At 43.4% G+C, this 23,746-nt stretch overlaps 1 protein-coding gene across 1 annotated transcript in view; it reads right to left on the bottom strand.

Annotated features, from left to right (window-relative positions):
- LOC126482132 (peptide transporter family 1-like) overlaps window positions 1–23,746 on the bottom strand; it is a 314,290-nt gene that overhangs the window by 66,497 nt on the left and 224,047 nt on the right. Inside the window, exon 13 of the mRNA XM_050106109.1 lies at window positions 23,332–23,469. Coding sequence (XP_049962066.1) covers window positions 23,389–23,469 — 81 coding nt within the window. The 3' untranslated portion in view covers window positions 23,332–23,388. The remainder of the gene's footprint in view (window positions 1–23,331; window positions 23,470–23,746) is intronic.

Raw genomic sequence — 23,746 nt, 5'->3', positions numbered from 1 at the left:
CCAGCCACTCATCCTCCCACCGACGCATGACTCGTGAGCTCAACAGCGAGGTGAGTGCGTGCAAGGGGATAGCACACTGAGATACTTGTGGATCAAGACACGCCTCCTTGGCTGCGAGATCTGCCCTTTCATTCCCAGCAATGCCGACATGCCCCGGAACCCAGCAGAAAGCTACAACCTTCCCCAGTCGCTGTAGTCGGAGGAGGGCATCCTGGATGGTCTGGACTATTTTGTCTGCCAGATACAAACGTTGCAATGAGTGAAGGGCACTGAGTGAATCGGAACAGACAAGAAATTTAGGAGAGGAAGAAAGCCTCATTTGCTCCAGTGCCCGCAAGATCGCAGACAATTCTGCATCAAAGACAGTAAAAGTCTGAGGCAGTTGGACCTTGAGGACGTGATCCGGAAAAACAACTGAGCAACCAACGGAATCCCCTTGTTTTGATCCATCCGTAAAAACAGCTACATAGTTGTGGTGCTCAGATAAAATGGCAGAAAATGCTGCATTTAAAACGGTGGCAGGAGTGCAATCTCTCTTGTACTGCAATAAATCTAAAATCACTCCGGGCCTCTTCAGTAACCGGGGTGGCAGGCAGTTAAGACCCAGGATTTGGGGTTGTACAGACTCCACACCGAGGGACTCTAGCACACGTTGCACACGGATCCCAAACGGCAACGTAGCCCGGGGATGGCAGGAAAAAAGGCGGCCCAGAGGTGGATGGGCAACAAGATGGTGAGCAGGCGAGCTGGGAGCTGCAAGAAACTTACATGCCTGGTGCACCAGCAGGAGTTTCCGCTGGATGGTAAGTGGCGGTTCGCCAGCCTCAGCACAGAGGCTGGGTATGGGACTGGTCCGATAAGCACCCGTGGCCAGTCAAATCCCAGCATGGTGAACAGCATCAAGGATCAGCAAATAAGACGGCCTTGCTGACCCATATACTGTGCACCCATAGTCCAGCCGTGAATGCACAAAAGCGCGATAAAACTGAAGGAGATGTGCCCTGTCCGCTCCCCAAGACCTGTGGCTGAGGCACTTGAGGATGTTCAGTGCCTTCAGAGTTCTGGCTTTCAAGTCACGTAGGTGTGGCAGCCATGACAACCTGGAGTCAAAAATTAGGCACAGAAAACGCACTGTGTCTCTAAAATGTAGGACAGTATCCCCCATATGCAAGGCAGGCAAAGTAAAAAGACGACGAGAACGATTAAAATGAACACAAACACACTTATCGGCAGAAAACTGAAAACCCGTCTTTGCAGCCCACTCCTCTAACCGCCGCACTGTTAGCTGCAACTGACGGCTCACAGTTGCAACACTGGAGGAGGAACAGAAAACAGCAAAGTCATCCACAAACAAGGAGCACTGTACTGGACTCCTCACTGTAGACATTATACTGTTGATGGCTATGGAAAAGAGGGTAACGCTTAAAACACTGCCCTGGGGGACACCGTTATCTTGCTCAAAGCAGTCAGACAGTGTGTTACCAACGCGGGTCCGAAAAAACCGCTGAGACAGGAAAGACCGAATGAAAATGGGGAGGCAGCCACGAAAGCCCCATTGATGCAGTTGTGCAAGAATACAGTGTCTCCAAGTAGTATCATATGCCTTACTGATATCAAAGAAGATACCGATACAGTGATGCTGACGGAGGAAAGCCTGCTGAATAGCCACCTCCAGGAGGGTCAGGTTGTCGACCGTGGGCTGAAATTTTCGGAATCCACACTGAAAGCGGCTAAGGAGCTGTCTGGTCTCTAACAGCCAGACCAGACGATGGTTAACCATCCGTTCCAGGGTCATTCAAACACAGCTTGTCAAGGCGATACTATGATAACTACTGGGACATGTGCGGTCCTTTCCTGGTTTGAGGAGAGGGATGAGAATTGCCTCCCTCCATGAGGTAGGGAACACTCCTGTCTGCCATATGAGATTAAAACATTCAAGGAGGATTTCCTTTGACGCCACTGGCAGATGTCGTAGCATAGAGTACCGGATGCGGTCGTAACCTGGTGCAGTGTCAGAAGTCTCATTAAGTGCCGATTCAAGTTCCCACATGGATAAAGGGGAGTTGTAGGCCTCAGAACTGTTCGACCGAAAGTCCAAGTTCGCTCTTTCGACAGTCGCACGGTAGCGACGAAATGCTGGATCCTGAGTTGCAGTGGCAGTACTTTGTGCAAAATGCTCTGCTAGCATCTGAGCAATGGCTCTGGGTGTCGTTTGGAAGTATCCCTGGTTCAGGAATGCAGCTATTGGTAAACGGCTGCGTTTACCGGAAATCCTCCGGATGGCTTCCCATACTTTTGTGGAACAAGTGGAACGGTTGATGGAGTCCAGGAACTCCTGCCATGACCTTTTCTTGCTCTCTTTAATGACACGGCATGCCCTGGCACTCGCGATTCGAAAGGCGGTAAGATTGGCCGCTGTTGGGCGGCATTTAAATCGTCGAAGAGCCGCACGCCTGTCCCGGATGGCTGAATGGCACTCTTCTGTCCACCAAGGCACAAGGCACCGCTTAAGAGGGCCAGAAGACCGTGGTATGGACAGGTCAGCAGCATGATGGATCACAAGTGTGATGTGATCCACCCATTCCTGTACGCTGTTGTGGCGTTCAAAGACATCCAACCGAGTGAACAGTGGCCAGTTTGCTCTGCCAATCATCCACGATGGCGGCCTCTGCTCCAGCAATACACCATCCGGGAGATGAATGCGGATGGGGAAGTGATCGCTGGAATGAAGGTCGTCAATGACCTCCCAGTGAACAGAGTCAGTGAGGGTTGGAGAGCAGAAAGATAGGTCAATGGCTGAGAATGACCCAGTAGCAGTAGAGAAATGAGTCAGAGTACCTGTGTTGAGGATGCACAACACTTGAGATGTTAGGAGGCTCTCCAAAATTTGACCTCGAGCGCAAAGAGAAGTGGAGCCCCACAGGACATGATGGGCATTGAAGTCTCCCAGGAGGAGAAATGGGCGGGGGAGTTGGTCGATAAGATCTGTGAGAGCCTCTAAGTTCACTGCATCCAGAAGCAAGGGAGCAAATGGTAAGCCTCCGACGTGAATGAATTTCAACTGCAACTGCTTGCGGGTCAGTATCCAGGGGGAGAGCAGAGAAGTGGCGGTCATTATTGACAAACACGGCGACTCCACCTTTCGCCCTTTCTCCAGTCAGGTCATCTTTGTGATATAACATATAGCCCCTTAGTACAGGAGCATCAGAGGGTTTGAAATGCGTTTCCTGTAAACACAAGCACAGGGGACGTTGCCGTGCTAGGAGGTTAAGTTCCTCCACATGTGCCCGGAATCCATTCATGTTCCACTGTATAATGGGAGCCATCTATCAGGGTGGGAGTGCCTTCATTCTCACTTTCTTTCGGGGAGGTGAGCCCACAACAGGTGGAGGCTCAGTTTTGGGGCGAGATGATTGCCCCAATCTGACATCAACCTCCATCGCCTCTGAAGAGGAGTCGAGAGAGACGTCAGAGAGAATGACATCAATATCAGCAGACTGTATAACTTCAGTCTCCTTCAGTGGGCGGGTCTTTACCTTTGGCTTTGGTTTAGATTTTCTGGCCTGAGGTGGCATTGGAGCCAAAACCTCAGAAACAGTAGGGGATGTAGCAGCGCTGGGCAGTGCACAAGACTGGACCCGGGAAGGGGCAGGAAGTTCCATGATGTCAGCTACCACAGCCTGGTAAGAAGGCCGGAGGGGAGCAGCAGGCTTCACAGGAACGGCAGCAGCACATGTACATTGACAAACGCAGATGCTAGTGCTGATAGTAGCAACCTCCGTTTGTGTAGCGGCATCGGTTTTCAACACTGGCTGTTTCAGAATGGAAGAAAAGGAAGCAGCGAACGTGGGCGGCTGCATGGACTTGTAGGTTTTCTTTGCCTCACCATACGGGATGCGTTTAGTGGTTTTAAGTTCCTGGATCTTCCGTTCCTCAAGGAAAACTCTGCATTCCCTACTCCACACAGGGTGATCCCCAGAGCAGTTGACACACTTGGGAGGAGAGGAGCAACCAACTCCCTCATGGGCGGCTTTACCACATTTCCCGCAAGTGGCTTCCCCTTTACAGCCGAGAGTAGTGTGGCCAAAGTGTTGGCATTTAAAACACCGCATGGGGTTGGGGTAATAAGGCCGTACAATGAGACATAGGAAACCTACCTTCACATGCTCTGGCAATTTGGTGTTGTTAAACGTAAGGATAAATGAGTCAGATTTCATGAGAGCACCATCCACCCGTTTCATAACATGTTGCATGTCAACAATTCCTTCCCGGGACCATTCAGACTTCAGTTCGTCTTGGGGAATGTCAACGAGATCTCTGCAAGTCACAACACCCTTGCTGTAGTTCAAGGTGTTGTGAAATTAGGGAATGTCAACGAGATCTCTGCAAGTCACAACACCCTTGCTGTAGTTCAAGGTGTTGAGAAATTAAGTCTCTATCGCAAACTCCCCAAGAAATTGTGCCTTCTGAAGGTTTTGGACTTGCTGGAAGCTAGATGTTTCAACCAGCAAGGTGCCATTTCGCAAGCGCTTTACAGACTTTAACGTGTCAGCAATACCTTCTAAGCCCTTCTGTATATAAAATGGCGAAACTTTTTCAAAACTCCCATCTTTTCTTTTAATTATGAGAAACACATTCTGTGAAGCAGCATGCATTCTGTTACTACTACCTGAATCAGGAGGACTGGCTACACGAGCCCTCTTGTTAGATTGGGTGTTAGAACCTACCAGCGGCCCACCTTTTCCGCTGGGAGGAGGAGAAGAAAAGTTTGAGGGTTCCATCTCGGTCCCATGAGCAGCTAGGGAACTAGAAGTCCAACTAGACAGCGCCCCGCGTGCCTAGGTAAGCCTTATACAACTGAGGTGCGGCAGGTTCCCCAGAGGTTGCCCGCTAACGACTGTTCCACCTCAACAGCCATGCATCTCATCAGCACGCAGCACACCTTGAGATTGAGGGGTTGTTTATAGAGGTTTATTCCATCCTCGCGATCTGGGCAGTCAAGCCAAGATCCCCATTCCCTGAGACACACAACTTTCCACCGCCGCGCCGCACGGTGGTCGCTGAAGTATGTCCAGAGCTTACGGTGACAGGGGAGTGGCGGCGCTTACCAGTCCCCAGCTCAGGAACCCCGGGGTCGCCAAGCCCGTACCCAGCAAATGAATGCTGAGCCCCTGGGGGCTTATTGTCTCAATGGAACTGTTTACTGCATCTACGGTGTTTTTCCCCTGCTGAAAACCAAATTTATGTTTAGAATAACATAATATTTTGCAATGAAGTTTTGGATTTGTGTAACAGCAAGGTTTTAAGATATTTTAGATAGGACTGGGAGAATAGAAATAGAATGATAATTTCCCAAGATCCCTCTTGATCAAATGGTTCAAATGGCTCTGAGCACTATGGGACTTAACATCTTAGGTCATCAGTCCCCTAGAACTTAGAACTACTTAAACCTAACTAACCTAAGGACATCACACACATCCATGCCCGAGGCAGGATTCGAACCTGCGACCGTAGCAGTCCCCCCTCTTGATCTCTTCTTGATAAGTGGTTTGACATCAGCATATTTCAGTACCTCTGGGAAACAGGCCTCTTCAAAACAATGATTTGTTATTTGAGCTAGTGGGTTTGCAATTCTTTTGTGTACCATTTTAATAATGTTGGTGGGTATTCCATCCAAACCTGCAGGTTTTTTGTTTCTTGATGTTAGTATAGCATTTTCTACATCCTCCATAGAAACTTTTAAGAATTTTGTAAAGTGTTCAGAGTTTTCACCTAAGCCAAAGGGATTTACTTTGTTGTGATAATCTGTTACACCTACATCAGACTTCGCTACATTTATAAAGAATTCATTAAAGTACTCTGATATTTGAGCTGGACTTAATGTCAATTTTTGAAATTTCTTGGTTACAGGCTTTAACACCTAATTCAGATTTAATGACTGGCCACACAGCCTTTGTCTTATTATTGTGGTTCAAAATTAGCCTGTTATTTGCCAGTTGTTTTGCTGCCCTGACAACTTTTTAAAATATGGTTTTATAGAGTCTAACATATGTAATGAAATCAACATCTTTATTATATTTTAGTTCTCTGTGCAGTTGCCTTTTCCTTACACTGGAAATTTTTATGCTCTGGGTAATCCACTTTAATTTATTTGTTATTTTATTGCTGCAGAGTCTAGGTGGAAACATTTCATTAAAGACACCAAGAAAACTCTTTAGGAATTTCTCGAAGTTTTCATCATTTGAACTACAATGATCAAAAGGCCATGTTTTCTCTTTTAGCTTCTCACTAAATGTTAGCAAGTTTTCTTCCTGCTCATATGGGTTCTCATACATGAAATGTTCCTGTTTGTGGCAGCTCAATGAACGTTGCACAATGATCTAAAATACCCAGATCTAGACTGTTATAACGTCAAGTTTAACACATATATTTCAGAACGACACAACACATATAAGTCACAGAGTAAGTTGACAAGCAAGACATGTGTACACATTAGCATTCGAATGAGCACTGAGTCCCAGTCTAGCGGCCACTGCTCAGCTGGCCGCTTAGGTGGCGCAGCTGCTGCATGGCTGGCAGACAGCGCCGCACGTAGAGGACGTGCGTAATTGCGCGGCGGCGCTTTCAATGATCGGCGAGTCACCACACTTTTCCCCCCTTTGAAATTGTTGCACTGGTCTTGATGGAGGTGTCCTGGAGATGGCTAATGTCCATAGGCGTTGTTTGACTCGCCGTAAAGTCTCGAGGAGGAGGCTTCCCGTACGGACGAAGTGTCCCCAATGATAACGGGTCGAGATGACAGGAGACGTAGGGGTCGAATCTGCTGGGGCCCAAGCAAGTCCAGTTGATATGACAGGAGACATGGGCGATGTGTCGATGTCCGTTGGAGGAGGAGGCGAGTAGATTTGCTCTGACAGAGGATGGTCATCCGGTTCCTGCATGGGCACATCTCCTAGTGGCGTCCGTTCTTGTGCTGGCATCGCGATGACGGTGAGAGGGCTGCGTTGTGAGTATTGAGAGATGCCAAGATCCTGAGTGTCCGGTAGAGCCAAGGGTGGTGTAGCGGCATTCGGAACAGGCGTTACTGGCACACGAGGCCGAAGCTGGTCCAAATGACGCACTGCAACACCCATGTCCATCTGGATTTCATACAGGCGTCTGCCACGGTGTCTTAAGATGCGGCCCGGGCTCCATTTTGGCCGCCTGCCATATCCCCTTACCCAGACGAAGTCGTCGGCAGTGAACCGGCCAAGTGAAGTCACCCGCGGCCATGAGGTGGAAGGCCGCAGAAGATGAAGTAGCGTGCGGGGCTGTCGGCCATGTAAGAGCTCAGCCGGGCTGTGGTTGCCCATGGGGGTGAAACGGTAAGACGCCAGAAACTGGAGAAGCGCATCATCAGCAGCAGAAGAAGTCAGAAGTTTCCGCATCTGAGCCTTAAATGTGCGGATCAGTCGTTCAGCCTCACCGTTGGATTGTGGATGGAACGGTGGGGCCGTGACATGAATAATGCAGTGACGAGCACAAAAATCCGCAAATTCGGAAGAGGCAAACTGCGGACCATTATCAGTAACAAGAGTAGAGGGGAGGCCTTCCAAAGAAAAAATGCAGGCAAGAGCACTGGTCGTTGCCGCCGCGGTGGCAGGCGACGTGCAACAGATAATGAAAGGAAAGTTAGAGTAGGCGTCAATTACGAGGAGCCAATAAGTACCTAAAAAGGGTCCCGCAAAGTCAGCATGAATGCACTCCCAGGGCTTCTCAGGCAAAGGCCACGGTGACAAAGATGACTTCGGGGCAGCGGCCTGTGACGCACAAGGGCCACAGGCAGCGACCGTGTGTGCTATTTCAGAGTCGATGCCAGGTCGGTACACATGACGGCGCGCCAGAGATTTTGTGCGAGACACACCCCAGTGTCCTTGGTGAAGGAGGCGCAAGACCGAAGCACGCAAAGACGCAGGTACCACAACACGCAGCGAAGCATTGTCAGTGGAGAGGAGGATAACACCATCCCTTGCCGTGAGGCGGTGGCGCAAAGTGTAGTAGTTCCGCAACGGATCAGAAGTCTTAGCGGACGGGCAATCTGGCCAACCCTTCTGAATACAGTGTAAAATCCGGGAGAGGGTAGCGTCAGAACCTGTAGCAGCCGCCAGCCTGTCCCCAGTGATGGGGAACCTGTCCACAACCCGCTGCTCGGCAACATCCAGGTGGAAACACAAAAGTTTGTTTCTATCGAATGCCTGATCAGGACCCATGGGAAGGCGAGACAGAGCATCAGCATTTGCATGTTGAGCTGTTGGCCAGAAATGAATCTCATAATTGAAACGAGACAAGTAAAGAGCCCAACGCTGAAGGCGGTGTGCAGCCTTGTCGGGAAGTGACGTTGATGGATGAAACAAGGAAACAAGTGGTTTGTGATCCATAACAAGATGAAATTTTGAGCCATAGAGAAAAACACCAAACTTATGAAGAGCATAAATAATGGCCAAAGCTTCTTTCTCAATTTGAGAATACTTTTGTTGGGCATCCATGAGCATTTTGGAGGCATAAGCAATGGGTTGTTCCGAACCGTCAGAAAAACGGTGCGCAAGGACTGCACCGCCCCCGTATTGAGAGGCGTCTGTGGCAAGAACAAGATGTTGGCCAGGTCGATAAGTAGCCAGGCACGGGGCCTGTTTCAGCATAGTCTTCAATTTCTGGAAAGCCGCTTCGCATGACGCGGACCAGTGAAAAAGCACGTTTTTATGCAACAGGCGATGCAACGGCTGAGCCACCGAAGCCGCAGACAGTAAAAACTTGTGATAGTATGCTATTTTCCCCAAGAAGGCCTGCACTTCCTTAACAGATGTAGAGCGAGGAAGGGCATCAATCGCAGCGACAGTTTGCTGAAGTGGACAAATACCATCCCGAGAGAGTTGAAACCCCAAGTACGTGATAGATGCCTGAAAAAATTGTGATTTCTGAAGATTACACTTTAGACCGGCAGTCTGTAAGACATGAAAAAATGTGTGGAGATTTTGAAGATGTTCTTCAGTGGTGGAGCCAGTGACAACAATGTCGTCCATGTAATTGATACACCCAGGGACAGGGAGCAATAATTGTTCGAAGAAGCGCTGAAAGAGAGCAGGGGTGCTAGCAACCCCGAATGGAAAGCGTTGGTACTGATAGAGGTCGAAAGGCATGTTAAAGACCAGAAACAGCCGGGAAGCAGCATCGAGAGGAAGTTGATGATAAGCTTCTGACAGGTCAATTTTAGAAAAATACTGGCCTCCAGCAAGTTTAGTGAACAGTTCTTCAGGACGGGGCATAGGGTAAGTGTTGATGAGGCACTGAGCATTTACAGTGGCTTTGAAATCGCCACAGAGACGAATATCACCATTTGGCTTAGCAACGACAACAGCAGGAGAGGACCACTCACTGGAAGTGACAGGAAGCAAGATCCCTGAAGTAGTGAGACGATCCAACTCCCATTTTACCCGATCACGAAGGACCACAGGAATGGGCCGAGCCCAAAAACGTTAGGCCGAGCAGTGGGTTTGAGCATGATATGAGCTTCAAAGTCATTTGCACGGCCTAACCCAGGAGAAAAAAGGGACAAAAATGTCGTCGACAAGGAATATAGTTGAGCATAAGGAATAGCATCAGAGACAATATTGACAGAGTCATCTATGGAGAACCCAAAAACGCGAAAGGCATCGAAACCAAAAAGATTTTCTGCATTGCTCTGGTCGACCACAAATATGGGAAAAATGCAAACGACGGATTTGTAAGATACCTCAGCATTAAACTGTCCCAAGAGAGAAATCTTCTGTTTATTGTACGCCCGTAATTGCCGAGTGACAGGTGACAGGAGTGGAGAACCCAACAGAAGATACATCTGAGAATTAATTATAGTGGCAGCAGAACTGGTATCCACTTAAATGCGAACATCTTGACCAAGGATTTGGACAGTGAGGAATAACTTCCCTGAAAGGGAAGAAGTGCAATTGACAGACAACACAGAATCAGAATCAGCGTCATGTTCATGAACATCATGTATGCGGTCGGATCTGCAAACGGAAGATACATGAACTTTCTATTTGTAATTGTGACACATAGCCCAACATTGGGGACAATCCTTGCGTGAATGTTTCGTAAAACACCGTGGACATGAAGGAAGTTGCCGGGGGTTTTGCTGCAGTTTCTTAGCGGGTTGTTTACGGCTAGGCCGAGGCTGTGCGTGGGAGCGCACTGCGGCCACGTCGGCCAGCGGGGACGCGCCGCACGCATCGTCAACAGCACACAGAGGTTGTATTTCCCTGACATCACCCCACACCTCTATTTGCGCCCCAGCGGCGCGAGAAATTTCAAAAGACTGCGCAATGGAGAGAACTTCATCTAGAGTCGGACTCGCCAACTGAAGGGCACGTTGCCAAACTTCTTTGTCGGGCGCCAACCAGATAATAGCATCCCGTACCATGGAATCGGCATAGGATTCTTTGTGAACGTCAGTAACAAATTGACACTTTCGACTGAGGCCGTGAAGTTCAGCAGCCCAAGCGCGATAGGATTGATGTGGCTGTTTTTGACAACGATAAAAAGCAACACGAGAGGCTCCCACATGCATTTGCTTTTGAAAATAGACAGACAGAAGTGAGCACATTTCAGCAAAGGACAAAGACGCAGGATCCTTCAAAGGAGTCAATTGCGACAACAACCGATACATTTGAGGTGAAATCCAGGAAAGGAACAGAGACTTACATGGTTGTTCGTCCGTGACATGAAATGCCAAGAAGTGCTGTCGAAGACGTTTTTCATAATCAGACCAGTCTTCCGCTGTCTCGTCGTAAGCAGGAAAAGGAGGTATAGCCAACGACGAGAAATGCCCTGCATTTGACACCGCGACGAAATCGCGAATCGCCGCTGTTAGAAGCGTTTGCTGTACAAGGAGATTTTGCAATAGTTGCTCGACAGTAGCCATGGAACCCTGTGGGTCAACGATGAAAAGGAAAAATCCCATCCTCGTCGCCAATTGTTATAACGTCAAGTTTAACACATATATTTCAGAATGACACAACACATATAAGTCACAGAGTAAGTTGACAAGCAAGACATGTGTACACGTTAGCATTCGAATGAGCACTGAGTCCCAGTCTAGCGGCCGCTGCTCGGCTGGCCGCTTAGGTGGCGCAGCTGCTGCATGGCTGGCAGACAGCGCCGCACGTAGAGGACGCGCGTAATTGCGCGGCAGCACTTTGAATGATCGGCGAGTCACAACATAGACAAAATTTATACACATTTTCATATACATAATTAGTTAGAACATTGTCAATGCATGTTGCTGATTGCCCATTCTCTCTGGTAGATTCAAAGAAATTCAATTTGAAATCATATTTCTTTACTAAGTTAGTGAATCTTGAAAAGTGGCTACTATCACACGTGATAGCAATATTAAAATCAGCAGCTATTACAATTTTTTTCTCTACAAAGGTCTTCTAGCATAATTTGAAGCTTAGATAAGAATAGTTTTGTTGTTGATGTCCCTGGAATTCTGTATGTTGAGATTATTATAACATTTGCTAATGAATACACAACAGCTCTCACACATACATTCTTCATTTAAATAATTAAAACAGTTTCTGGTCTCATAATTTATATCATTGTGTAGAAGTATGCATGAGCCTCCATGTGGCTTGTTTCTCCTGCAAAAGCTACTTGCTAATCTGAAGTTCCCTATTTTGTTTAGAATTTTAATTGTATACTCAGTAAACCAGTGCTCATTTAAACAAACAGCTCTAATATTTGCACATTCTGACAGAATGATTTCCAATTAGCCTATTTTGGAGGTTTTATTGTTTGAAGAATCAGTGTTTAAAACATATGAAGTGTGGCTCATAAGAAAAGCATTAAACAATAACAGCAATGGTGACAAAGTTTATCATTAAGCAGATGTCCACATTTATGATTATTGTTTAACCACTTAGCTGCTGTGATGTTTTTGGTTTACTTCAACATGTTCATCAAGTTTTGCTTTTTTCTGGGTGAGCACAAAGGATCATCTCTCACAAATGCTTGTTTTGAAGGCATAATTTGTGTTCACAGCATGTCAAAAAATAGCTCCATTACCTTCTAACCAAATGCCAATTTCAATTTTTTGATGAGTTTTTTCTTGCTGTTACACATTGTGATATTCGCTATTTTTGGCTTCATTAAAACAGCAAATACGAGTAGTTAATACTTTCAGCCAGAAGGCAAATACTTGTTTGTAAATAATGATTAATGTATAATGAGGCGTCGTTTCATTTTAATTATGCATTTTGCTAATATTACAGACACCAAGATCAGCAGTCCAATGTGCGTGTTACATTGATAAAAAGAAAACTGTTTTATCGTCTTCTTGCATCAGCTTTAATATTGAATTTCCCTTTTGTGTGATGTTACAGTTGTTTTTGCGCCCTTAAGAACTTTCTGGTCCCTTAGGAAATTGTTTTGTCATAACAATAACTTCACAACTGGGTATGATCGTATCTACGACCATGAAGTAATTAGAAAGACGATAACGCAATTTCTTAATCAATAGCACGCTAGTTGTGACTTCCTCAAGCCACGCGAAACTGCAAGTAAAAACTATTCACATCTCATAATGCAATATTTTATGACAATGGTCAATCCATGATTCTTACGCCAATTGTGATTGATAAAACAGTAAGCTAAATCTCAATTTCCAATTTTCCATTGAATAACAACATCACTTTTATTTTGTAACATCACAACATCTGTGATTTTTTTAAGAACTGATTAAATCAATTACCACAAATTATTGTATAAAATATTGTACTGTGTATTTAATTTCCTTCACTTAGACAGATTTTGTACAAAGTAATGTAGACAATTGCCATTTTTAGTCATTTATGCGAATTACATGTGTTTCTGCTCATATTTTGGGGTGGGTGGGGGTAATTTTTCCATGATTCTGCATTTTCTTCAATTCTGCATTTTTTAAGTCTGGACTGCACAAAAATGTAAAATGGAGATTTCACTGTAGATGTTCAATAAATTAGACAAAAAATCAGAAGCCCATATCTCAATGAGGAACTTGAAACTTTCAGCACAGGGCAGGAGCTTCAAGAGGAACTCTAGATAAAGTTTAAAAGAATAGTTGAGCATGCACTGGAAGATATGTACCCAGTAGAACAGTTGATAATGGGAAAGAACCTCCAAAGAAACTTCTAAGGAAACAGAGATTATCGCATCAAACAATGGAAAATCCAGGATGGAATATAACAGTATTAGAGAAGAAAAGTTGATACTCACCATATAGCATAGATGGTGAGTTGCGATATGCACAACAAAAACATTCACACAGTTATAGCTTTTGGCCATTAAGGCCTTTGTCGACAATACACACACACACACACACACACACACACACACACACACACACACGTCTGCAGCCTCAGGCAACTGAAACCACACTGTGAGCAGCAGCACCAGTGCATGACGGGAGTGGCAACTGGGTGGGGGTAAGTAGGAGGCTGGGACAGGGAGGGTGAGGAATAGTATGGTAGTGGTGGCAGACAGTGAAGTGCTGCAGTTTAGATGAAGGGCATGAGAGAAGGTGAGGAGGGGGTGGGGAATAGTGGAAAGGAGAGAAATAAAAACAAATTAAAAGACTGGGTGTGGCGGTGAAATGATGGCTGTGCAGTGCTAGAATGGGAACAATGAGGTGGCTGGATGGGTGAGGACAGTGACTAACGAAGGTTCAGGCCAGGAGGGTTACAGGAACATAGGATGTTCTGCAAGGAAAGTTCCCACTTGCACAATTCAGAGAAGCTGGTGTTGGTGGGAAGATTCCATATGGCACAGGCTGTGAAGCAGTCATTGAAATGAGAGATATCATGCCTGGCAGCATGTTCTGCAACAGGGTGATCCACTTGTTTCTTGGCCACAGTTTGTTGGTGGCCTCTCATGCAGACAGACAGCTTGTTGGTTGTCATGCCTACATAGAATGCAGCAAAAGTGGTTGCAGCTTAGCTTGTAAATCACATGACTGGTTTCACAGGTAGCACTGCCTTTGATGGGATAGGTGATGTTAGTAACCGGACTGGAGTAAGTGGTGATAAGAGGATGTATGGGACAGGTCTTGTGTCTAGGTACATTACAGGGGTACGATCTGTGAGGTAAGGGATTGGGAGCAGGGGTTGTGTAAGGATGCACGAATATATTGTGTAGGTTTGGTGGATGGTGGAATACTACTGTAGGAGGGCTGAGAAGGATAGTGGGCAGGATATTTCTCATTTCAGGACATGACGAGAGGTAATTAAAACCCTGGCGGTGAATGTAATTCAGTTGCTCCAGTCCTGGATGGTACTGAGTTACGAGGGGAATGCTCCTCTCTTGCCGGACTGTGGGACTTTGGGAGGTGATGCGACACTGCAGATTTGTTTTTGTACTAGACTGGGAGGATAATTATGGTCAGTGAAAGCTTCAGTGAGACCCTCGGTATATTCCGAGAGGGGCTGCTCATCCCTGCAGATGTGACAACCATGGGTGGCTAGGCTGTACGGAAGCAACTTCTTGGTATGGAATGGGTGCAGCTGTCAAAGTGGAAGTATTGCTGGTAGTTAGTAGGTCTGATATGGACAGAGGTACTGATGTAGCCATCTCTGAGGTGGAGGTCACCATCTAGGAAGGTGGCTTGTTGGGTTGAGTAGGACCAGGTGAAGCAAATGGCGGACAAGTTGTTGAGACCACGGACAAACTGTGGTCAAGAAACAAGTGGACCACCCTGTTGAGGACCATGCTGCCGAACATGATATCCCCAATTTCAACGGCCGCTTCACAGCCTGTGCCATATGGATCCTTCCCACCAACACCAGTTTTCCTGAAGTGCACAGGTGGGAACTTTCCCTGCAATACATCCTACGTTCCGGTAACCTTCCTGGCCTTAACCTTCATTAGTCACTGTCCTAACCCATCCAGCTCCCTCCCTGTTCCCATTCTAGCACTACACAGCCACCATTTCATCGCCACAGCCAGTCTTTTAATTTCTTCTTAATTCTCTCCTTTCTGCTACCCCCCCCCCCTCCCTACCTCCCCTCCTGTCCTGTCCTCTGTCTACACTGCAGCACTTCACTTCACTGCCTGCCACCTCCACCATACTATCCGTCACCCTCCCTGCCCCAGCCTCCTCCTTACCCCACCCAGTTGCCACTCCCATCATGCACTGGTGCTGCTGCTCGCAGTGTGGTTTCATTTGCCTGAGACTGCAGATGTGTGTGCAAGTTGCATTTGCGTGAGTGTGTCTATGCGTGTGTGTCTTTTGTTGACAAAGGTCTTCATGGCCAAAAGCTATAATTGTGTGAATCTTTTTGTTGTGCCTATTGTAACTCAGCATCTCTGCTATATAGAGATTACTGCATGATAGGTGCAAAACAAGGTGTTGGGCTATAGATAGAGAGACACTGAATAAATCATTTTGCTGTAAAGCGAGAAATGAGTGAGGCCTTTAATGACTACCGCAGCAGAATATTATCAAGTTTTCTTTCACAGAACTGAAAGAAATTCACGTCATATGCAAAGACTGTTAGTGACACCAAAGTTAGCATGAAGTCCTTAGCAAATGAGGCAAGAACTAAAATTACTGGTACTAAAGCAAAAGCTAAAATGCTTAACTCTGTTTTCAAATGCTCCTCTACAAAGGAAAACCCAGGAGAATTGCCACGGTTTAATCCTTGTACTACTGAAAAAAAATGAATGAATTAAAACTGAACAAAGCTCCAGGCCCTAATGGAATCCCTGTCAGATTCTATACTGAATTTGCATCTGAGTTAGCCCCTCTTCTACCTATAATCTATTGTAGATCATGCAAACAAAAAAACCATGTCCAGTTCATGGAAAAATGCGCAAGTCACACTCGTCTACAAGAAGGGTAGTAGAAGTGATCCACAAAACTACTGCCCAGTATCCTTGACATCAATTTCCAGAAGAATCTTATAACATATTCTGAACTCATAGATAATGAGGTATCTTGAACGGAATGACCTCCACAATGTCAACCAACATGGATTTTGAAAACATCAATCATGTGAAACCTAGCTTGAATTTTTCTCACATGACATACTGAAAGCTTTGGATCAAGGAAACCAGGTAGATGCAGTATTTCTTGATTTCCAAAAAGCATTTGACTCATTACTGCACCTATATTCATTGTCAAAAGTCTGATCATATGAGGCATCAAGTGAAATTTGTGACAGAGCATATTATCATGGACAGAGAGTCAGTGCAGATGTAGCAGTAACTTTGGGTGTGGCCCAGAGAAGGGCGTTGGGACCCTTGCAGCTCACATTGTATATTAATGTCCTCACAGACAGTATTAACAGTAAAATCAGGCTTTTTGCATATGATGCAGTTAACTGTAATGAAGTACAGTCTGAAAGAAGCTGCATAAATATGACTATAATATCAATGAGTCACTGTTGGAATTGGCCAACTGATACAAATACCTGAGTGTATCACTTTGTAGGGATATGAAATCAAATGATCACTTACGTTCAGTTGTGTGTAACACAGGTGATAGACTTTGGTTTATTGGTGAATACTGGGGAAGTGCAGTCAGTCTACACAGGAGATAGCTTACAAATCATTTGTGCAACAAGTTTTAGAATGTTGTTTAAATGTGTGGGACTCATACGAGATAGGGCTACTAGGATATTGAATGTAAACAGAGATGGGCAGCATGAATGGTCACAGGTATGTTTAATCTGTGGTAGAGTGTCACAGAGATACTAAAGGAACAGAAATGGAAAACTCCTGAAGGTAGGTGTAAACTATCCTAAGAAAGTCTATTAACAAAGTTTCAATAACCAGCTTTAAATGATTACTCTAGGAATATACTACGAGGTTGGTTTGAAAAGTTCTCAGAATCACCACAAGAGGTCAACACTACCGCAACGAGTTGTTCACGTGATATTCATTGGACTGTTGCCTGTAAACATGTGCCATGTCAATGTTCTTGGAAGAGAGCTGTGGCAGTGACATGGCTCTGTTGTTGTTCCCACGAAGTGATCTGCAAAGATGGAAAAAAACCAAGATTCGAGCAGTGATTAAGTACTACATAAAGAAAAGTATGAAAGCAAAGGACATTCCCGCTGATTTCCAGAATACACTGGGGGACTCTGCTCCTTCATAATCAACTGTTGCCAAGTGGAAATATGAATTTAAATTTGGTCGGGAGAGCTTAGATGATGATTTGCGCAGTGGTCAGCTAATGTGTGTCACTACTCCAGAAATCATTACAAAAGTGCACAAGATGGTCATGGAGGATCGCCAACTGAAAGTGCGTGAAATTGCCCACGCTTGCCAGATGTCATCTGAAAGGATATATCACATTTTAACAGAAGAATTAGAAATGAAAAAATTATCTGCAAGATGGGTGCTGTGACTCTTCATGCTGGATCGAAAACGTATTAAAATGGACATATCGGAACAATGTTTGGCCTGTTTAAGGAGAAACTAACTAGATTTTTGGCACCAGTTTGGGACCACAGGTGAAACTAAAGTGCACTACTACACCCCAGAGACAAAACAAGTCAAAGCAGTGGAAACATGCTGATTCTCCGCCACCAAAGAAAGCAAAGACAATTCCTTCAGTGGGAAAGGTCATGCCATCAGTGTTCTGGGATGCGAAAGGGATTCTATTTGTAGATTATCTCCCAACTGGGCAAACAATGACTGGAGAATACTATGCTAACCTCCTGGACAAATTGCAACAAAAGATACGCGAAAAAAAATGCCAGTTTTAGCAAGGAAGAAAGTCATTTTCCATCAAGACAAGTGTGCCCTCACACATGTGCCATCACCATGGCAAAATTACACAGACTGAGGTATCAATTGTTGCCACACCCACCTTATCCATCTGATATGGCTCCATCAGACTTCCATCTCTTCCCAAAACTGAAAATTTTTCTTGGTGGACAAAGATTCATTTCAAACAAAGAACTGATAGCCAGAGTTGACAACTATTTTGCAGGCCTGGAGGAAACTCATTTTCGAGATGGGATTGTGACAAATCAAGTTGGGATCTTTTTAATTCCTCTCTTGTGTTGCCACATGCCTCCTTAATTCATTTTCTTCATTTTTGACTAATTACCATTAACATACATGAGTATAATCTGCATTTTCATAAAAGAGAAAGGTTGGCCATCAGTCTTAAGAAATATAGCACCAGATCTAATTTTGTACTTAGTTTTGTGTATGTACTCAATTTCCTAATATATTTTGACTATTCCTAGTTAATACTTTTGTTATAGGATGAAACCAGTAATTGTTCCATGACTTAGATTCCATTGTTGACTTATAAACAAATATAAATTCTGTACTAATTATAAACATTTGGAAGATGAACCACTAGCCTTTTTAAGTATTTATTTGGCTCTTTTTGAAAACATGTTATCAAAACCAGCCCTTATTTAATTCCAAAATAATTACCAGATTTGTCAAAAGCATTGTTTTCGTAACTATATCTGTTAATTTCATTATTTAAACAAATAATTCGTCCTAACCCTTGTAGTAGAAGAAACTGTTAAAAAGAAGGAATTTTTCTATATACCAAACAATGGAAAATACAGGCTGGAATGTAACAATATTATGAGAAGGAAAGTTGCTACTCACCATATAGCGGAAATGCTGGGTCACAGATAGACACAACAAAAAGAAACTGTGAAAATCTTCTTGTTGTGTTTATCTGCGACTCAGCATCTCGGCTACATGGTGAGTAGCAACTTTCCTTCTCATAATTTTTCTATAAATTCAGTTAATTGAAAGAGTTATGTTTTAATTGTAATTTCTGTAAATTAAACTTTGAACAATGTGTAGTTTCAGTACTTATTATTGTGAGGATATATAAAGGCCCACTTTTTGGTCTCAAGACAGTCATTCCACGGCCGATTTTCAGACAAGAAACCTGTATTGGTTAGGTCAACAACAATGCATCAACTAAATCGTGAAATAAGTGTAACACAAATAGGCCATGTGTCAACATAATGACAGGGTCTGTTCAATAGTGCCATACATATTCATACTGCATTATTCTGCAAGAACTGTGTGGTTATGTTTTTACTGCTCATAGATAGGTAAACTATTGAAGCAGTATGTTTATGTTTGCCTGCAACTATTAATGAGGCTTATCAAAAGTTAACCAATAGTGAACTGGCCATATGCACTGTGTAATATTGGGGAGTTGTGAACAGTGAAAGTAAAGAACTGCGAAATTCAACTGTACAACTGTCGGCTACATCATTTATAGTAGTCAGTGTTGAACTCCCCACACCCCCATCCCCCAATTTTTCAGCCAGTATAACAATGCAGTACGTCGACACCGATGACTATCAATGAAGAAATAAAGCAAGTGAACGTCACAGGACCAAGGTACTGGAACATCATTGGACCAAGTGCATTAATCTACAAGGAGACTACATTGAAAAATTAAAAAAAAGTTTCAGTGATGTAAGTACTTTTTTTTCTATTCTGTGCCAAGGATGTTTCAAACCAGCCTCATACAATCCCCTACATATCAATCACAAAGGGATTTTGAGGATAAGATTAGAATAATTATTGCATGCACAGAGGAATTCAATCACTCTTCCTGCAATCCATACATGAATGGAACAGGTAGAAACCCTAATAACTGTTACTATGGGATGTGCCCTCTGCCATACACCTCATGGTGGCTTGCAGAGTATAGATGTAGATGCAGATGTAGAACAATTTATCAGGAGAAGAATAAGAGGACATCCAATACTAAATAAGGAGGAAGAAGAAGTACTGAAGCAAGGTATTATAAGAAAAATTCATCTTTAATACATAAAATTCATTATCTCAATCATTACCACTTATTCATAGTGATGGACAACCTTAAATTGTCTCAAAAGTTACAAAAATGAAATAGGAAGAATGTAGAATTGAATAAAAAAGTCTATTTTTGTTGGAATCCCCCCACCCCACCCCTGTATGTATACTTGAAACTTTAGACAGAGATTTAAAAAACACATGTGTCCAAAATGACACCACTACATGGGGGGATTTTGGACACTTTACTTGTCTGCCTCAGGCATGTATAGGTACATACAGACTTTCTGATTTTAGCATATTTAATTTGTTACACATATATCATACCACTTCTATAACAAACAATGCAATCTAACAAAAGTTATTCAAGTTACAGTGAAAACAACCACAAAGCTATCCAAAATGACCCAGTTAAACAGTATTAAAAAATAATGAGTTTCCCACCACAGTTCCGTGACTCTTTTGTCACCATTTCAATGATATCATTGTGTTCTGGATCATTAGTCACTTGTACAGGGGGTTCGACAATTCAGGACTATTACAGCTTGTGCAAAGAAGAAAAATCCAGGGTGACAAAGGACACAGCAGTCCATGGGGTGAGTGGAGGAGGCGCGTTAAGCACTCATCTGACACCCTCACCATTATGCTCCAGATTTTCCTTGGTGCTACATCAGATTGTTCCCTGCACTTCCACCCATACACACTGCACATCATACAGAAACTAAATAAATGAGATATAGTTCCTTGATGAACCTCTGACTTGGGCTGTCTGGAACTTTTAACAGCTGACCAGTAGAAGTGAAAAAACTTACTGATAATGGATTTAAATAAACAGAATTACAGGTACTGGACACCATGTAAGCAATATAATCCTGATAGGCTGCATGAGAAATCACCAGACTGTGAATCTGTAACTGTATTGGGCAGCACGACTTTCTTTGGCATCATCAGTCTATATTTTCTAGAGGTTCTTCATGGCTGTTCAGTAATGGTTAATAGTGACTGATATGTCCAAATGTTAAATGACTTCCTCCTTACTCCTGTAAGCCTCGATTAGTTGTCGATTGTTGGTTAGCAGGTTTTAAATTGACCCCATTTTTAATGTGTCCTTTTAGTGCCATTGCTGCTAGCTATTAATTGGCATATTACTTTCTGAGAGTATAGACTGTAAGGTCTTGCTACTTTCCCTGTTGAACAGTAATGAGAGCTTGTAAATAGGAGTGGCACATGTGTGTGTTCTTTTAACTGATGACTGTGGTGTGTTGTTCCCTGTTGCCACTCATATATCCCCACTAAATTAAAAACTTGTTTACCACTCATGTAAAAGGAAAGTTTCATTGTGCTTTATGGTTTATATAATAATTGTATATTGCAGCTTCCACCCAGTTTTACCACAGTTCTGTACTGATCTGTTCAATACGCTCCTTTACTGCGCATAATGCAGTTTTAACATATTTCATGTACTTTTTATGTAATTTTTTGTTTTTTCTTCATTTTAAATGTAAACCACTAATTCAAATTGTGAACAGCTGGGCTAGTGACCCAACGTTCTTCTATTAGTCAATAGATGGCAACACTTATGCCACTCTGGTTTACCAGTCTGCTTCCTCGTTCGCATCCGTTGCTCCGCTCTGTGCTCACAGGCAGCACACTGCGCCTAGTACACATCCACCACAGCAGTTGGGGGCCACACCACCACGTGTAAGTGTCCTGATATTATTTGTATATGTCCCTACCCTGGCAGTTGTTTGTAGGACTGTCTGGTGTCACTTTTTTATTGACAGAGGTTTCTCAGCACTTAGCCCAATTGGTGGTTTTGAAATGTTTTTTAAAACTTTTTTATGAATTTTGTTTTTGTTTTTTATGTGTGTTGCTGCATATAAAAATTATCTCCTGTCTCTTGCTGTTTCTGGTACAGCACCCGAGGATGGGCTTATAAGAGCCCAAAACCGGTCATGTGATAATAAAAGAACTTTACAACTGAAGCAGTATTTTCAACCTCTGAGAAAATATAGAAAGTTATCAAGGGAAGACGTGTGTGTGTGTGTACGTGTGTGTGTGTGGGGGGGAATCACACTGAAGTGGAAGAGTCAACTGCACAAAGCAAGGCTCAGTATTTGTTTTGGGTCAAGTGTGATTGATAGGGTTAATGATGAAAATATGTTTTCACTGAGGGGACTAGGAGAAGGAGAGAAGTTATAAAAATTATTTCTGATTAGATGTGCATTTAACATGTACACAGGGAAGACTGTAGCTTTTTTGAACTAATGAATGGGTTACAAACAAAGAACATATAGAGCAATTTTTCAATTTTTGTGCAAACTCTCATGGCTATAGTCAAAAGTTTGTAGAAATTGCAGACTTAGGCATACTTTGATATGAAATAAACTTATTTGTTCCACATCTCAAAATGATAATAATATTACTGTAACTCCAAATCACTGCAGCATGTCTAACAGATTAATGCTCAGTTCATAACAGAATCAACTTCATATACTTAATTAGAAAGAAATTGAAACAAAAATAATGTATTAATTACTGTTCAAACAATGGTAGTAAACAGAAAAATGCAAACACATAGCAGGCCACATGACATACTACAACAGATCTCCATGCTTGCCATCAGAAATGAGCAGTTGAACTGTACCTATACATCCAGACTTTTCAAACCACTGTGAAGTGCTTGGCAGAGGGTACTTCCTATTGTACCAGGTATTATGACTTCTTCCCACTCCATTTACATATAGATTGTGAGAAAAATGACTGTTTCAATGACACTGTGAGTGCTGCAATTAATCTCATCTTGTCCTCATGATCCCTATGGTAGTGATATGTTGGGGGTTCATAAATACATCATTTAAAGTTGGTTTTTGAAACTTTATAGGTAGATTTTCTCAGGATAGTTTGCTTCTGCCTTCAAGTGTCTGCTAGTTCACTTATTTCAGCAGCTGTGACAATCTGTGCTGCCCTTCTCTATACACATTCAATATTCTCTGTTAGTCCTACTTGGTAAACACTTGAGCAAAATTCTAGGATGGTTTGCACAAGTGATTTGCATGTAATCTCCTATGTAGACTGATTATATTTCCCCAGAATTCTACCAATAAACCAAACTCTGCCACCTACTTTACCATGACTGAGCCTACGTGATCATTAATTTATATCCCTACACATTGTTACAGCCTGGTATTTGTAGTGGTTGACTGATTCTGTGACTCACTGATATTTACAGTCATAACAAGTTATCAAATTTTTCAGCACTTTGAAATCTTATCACAATCCAACTGAATATTTGTGCAGCTTATGCAGAGTTTACCTTAATACAGTCAATTTTTTTTCATTGTATTTTTCTGCCTCAGGATGGACAAATAGTATGATGTTATTTGTGTAACCCAAATTTCACTACAAGATTGTCACTATGTTCACTTAAAGCAGCATGTTTAGTTTGTTATAGTTATATTTATTTTTGACATAGAGTGAGCCTTGTTTCATAAGCCAAGAGAAACTTACTTTCCTGCTTCAAGCTCTGTAAATTCTGTAGTACTAAATGTCTCTCCTTGAGTGAAATTAAGATCCTGAATGCCAGTACCTCCTTTGAATACAACTGCTGAATTTGGAGGCACATTCCTGCCTCTTATGTAAGTGATTCTGAAAACAAAAATCAGTGTTTTAAGTTTCAAGTAAATTGTGTCAAAAATACATAATTACTAAATTGCACTCCACTTAAAGCTTCTCGAAATTTGTTGTCTACTTCCAATGAAAACAACTGTCTAGTGTCTTATTTAATGCTGTGCAATGCAGTAGAGAAAAAATGCAGTGGCGTAATAGCTTCAGTATGGTAAGAGGAAGCAACAATGATGGGTACACTTAAATGTTCAAAAAAGGGGACAGTTATCTGTTTTGAGGTGTATGAGCATGTGTCCTC

Source organism: Schistocerca serialis, chromosome 5, assembly GCF_023864345.2.
Source record: "Schistocerca serialis cubense isolate TAMUIC-IGC-003099 chromosome 5, iqSchSeri2.2, whole genome shotgun sequence".
Taxonomy (NCBI): Eukaryota; Metazoa; Arthropoda; class Insecta; order Orthoptera; family Acrididae; genus Schistocerca; species Schistocerca serialis.
This window is presented reverse-complemented; position numbering and strand designations above follow the sequence as displayed.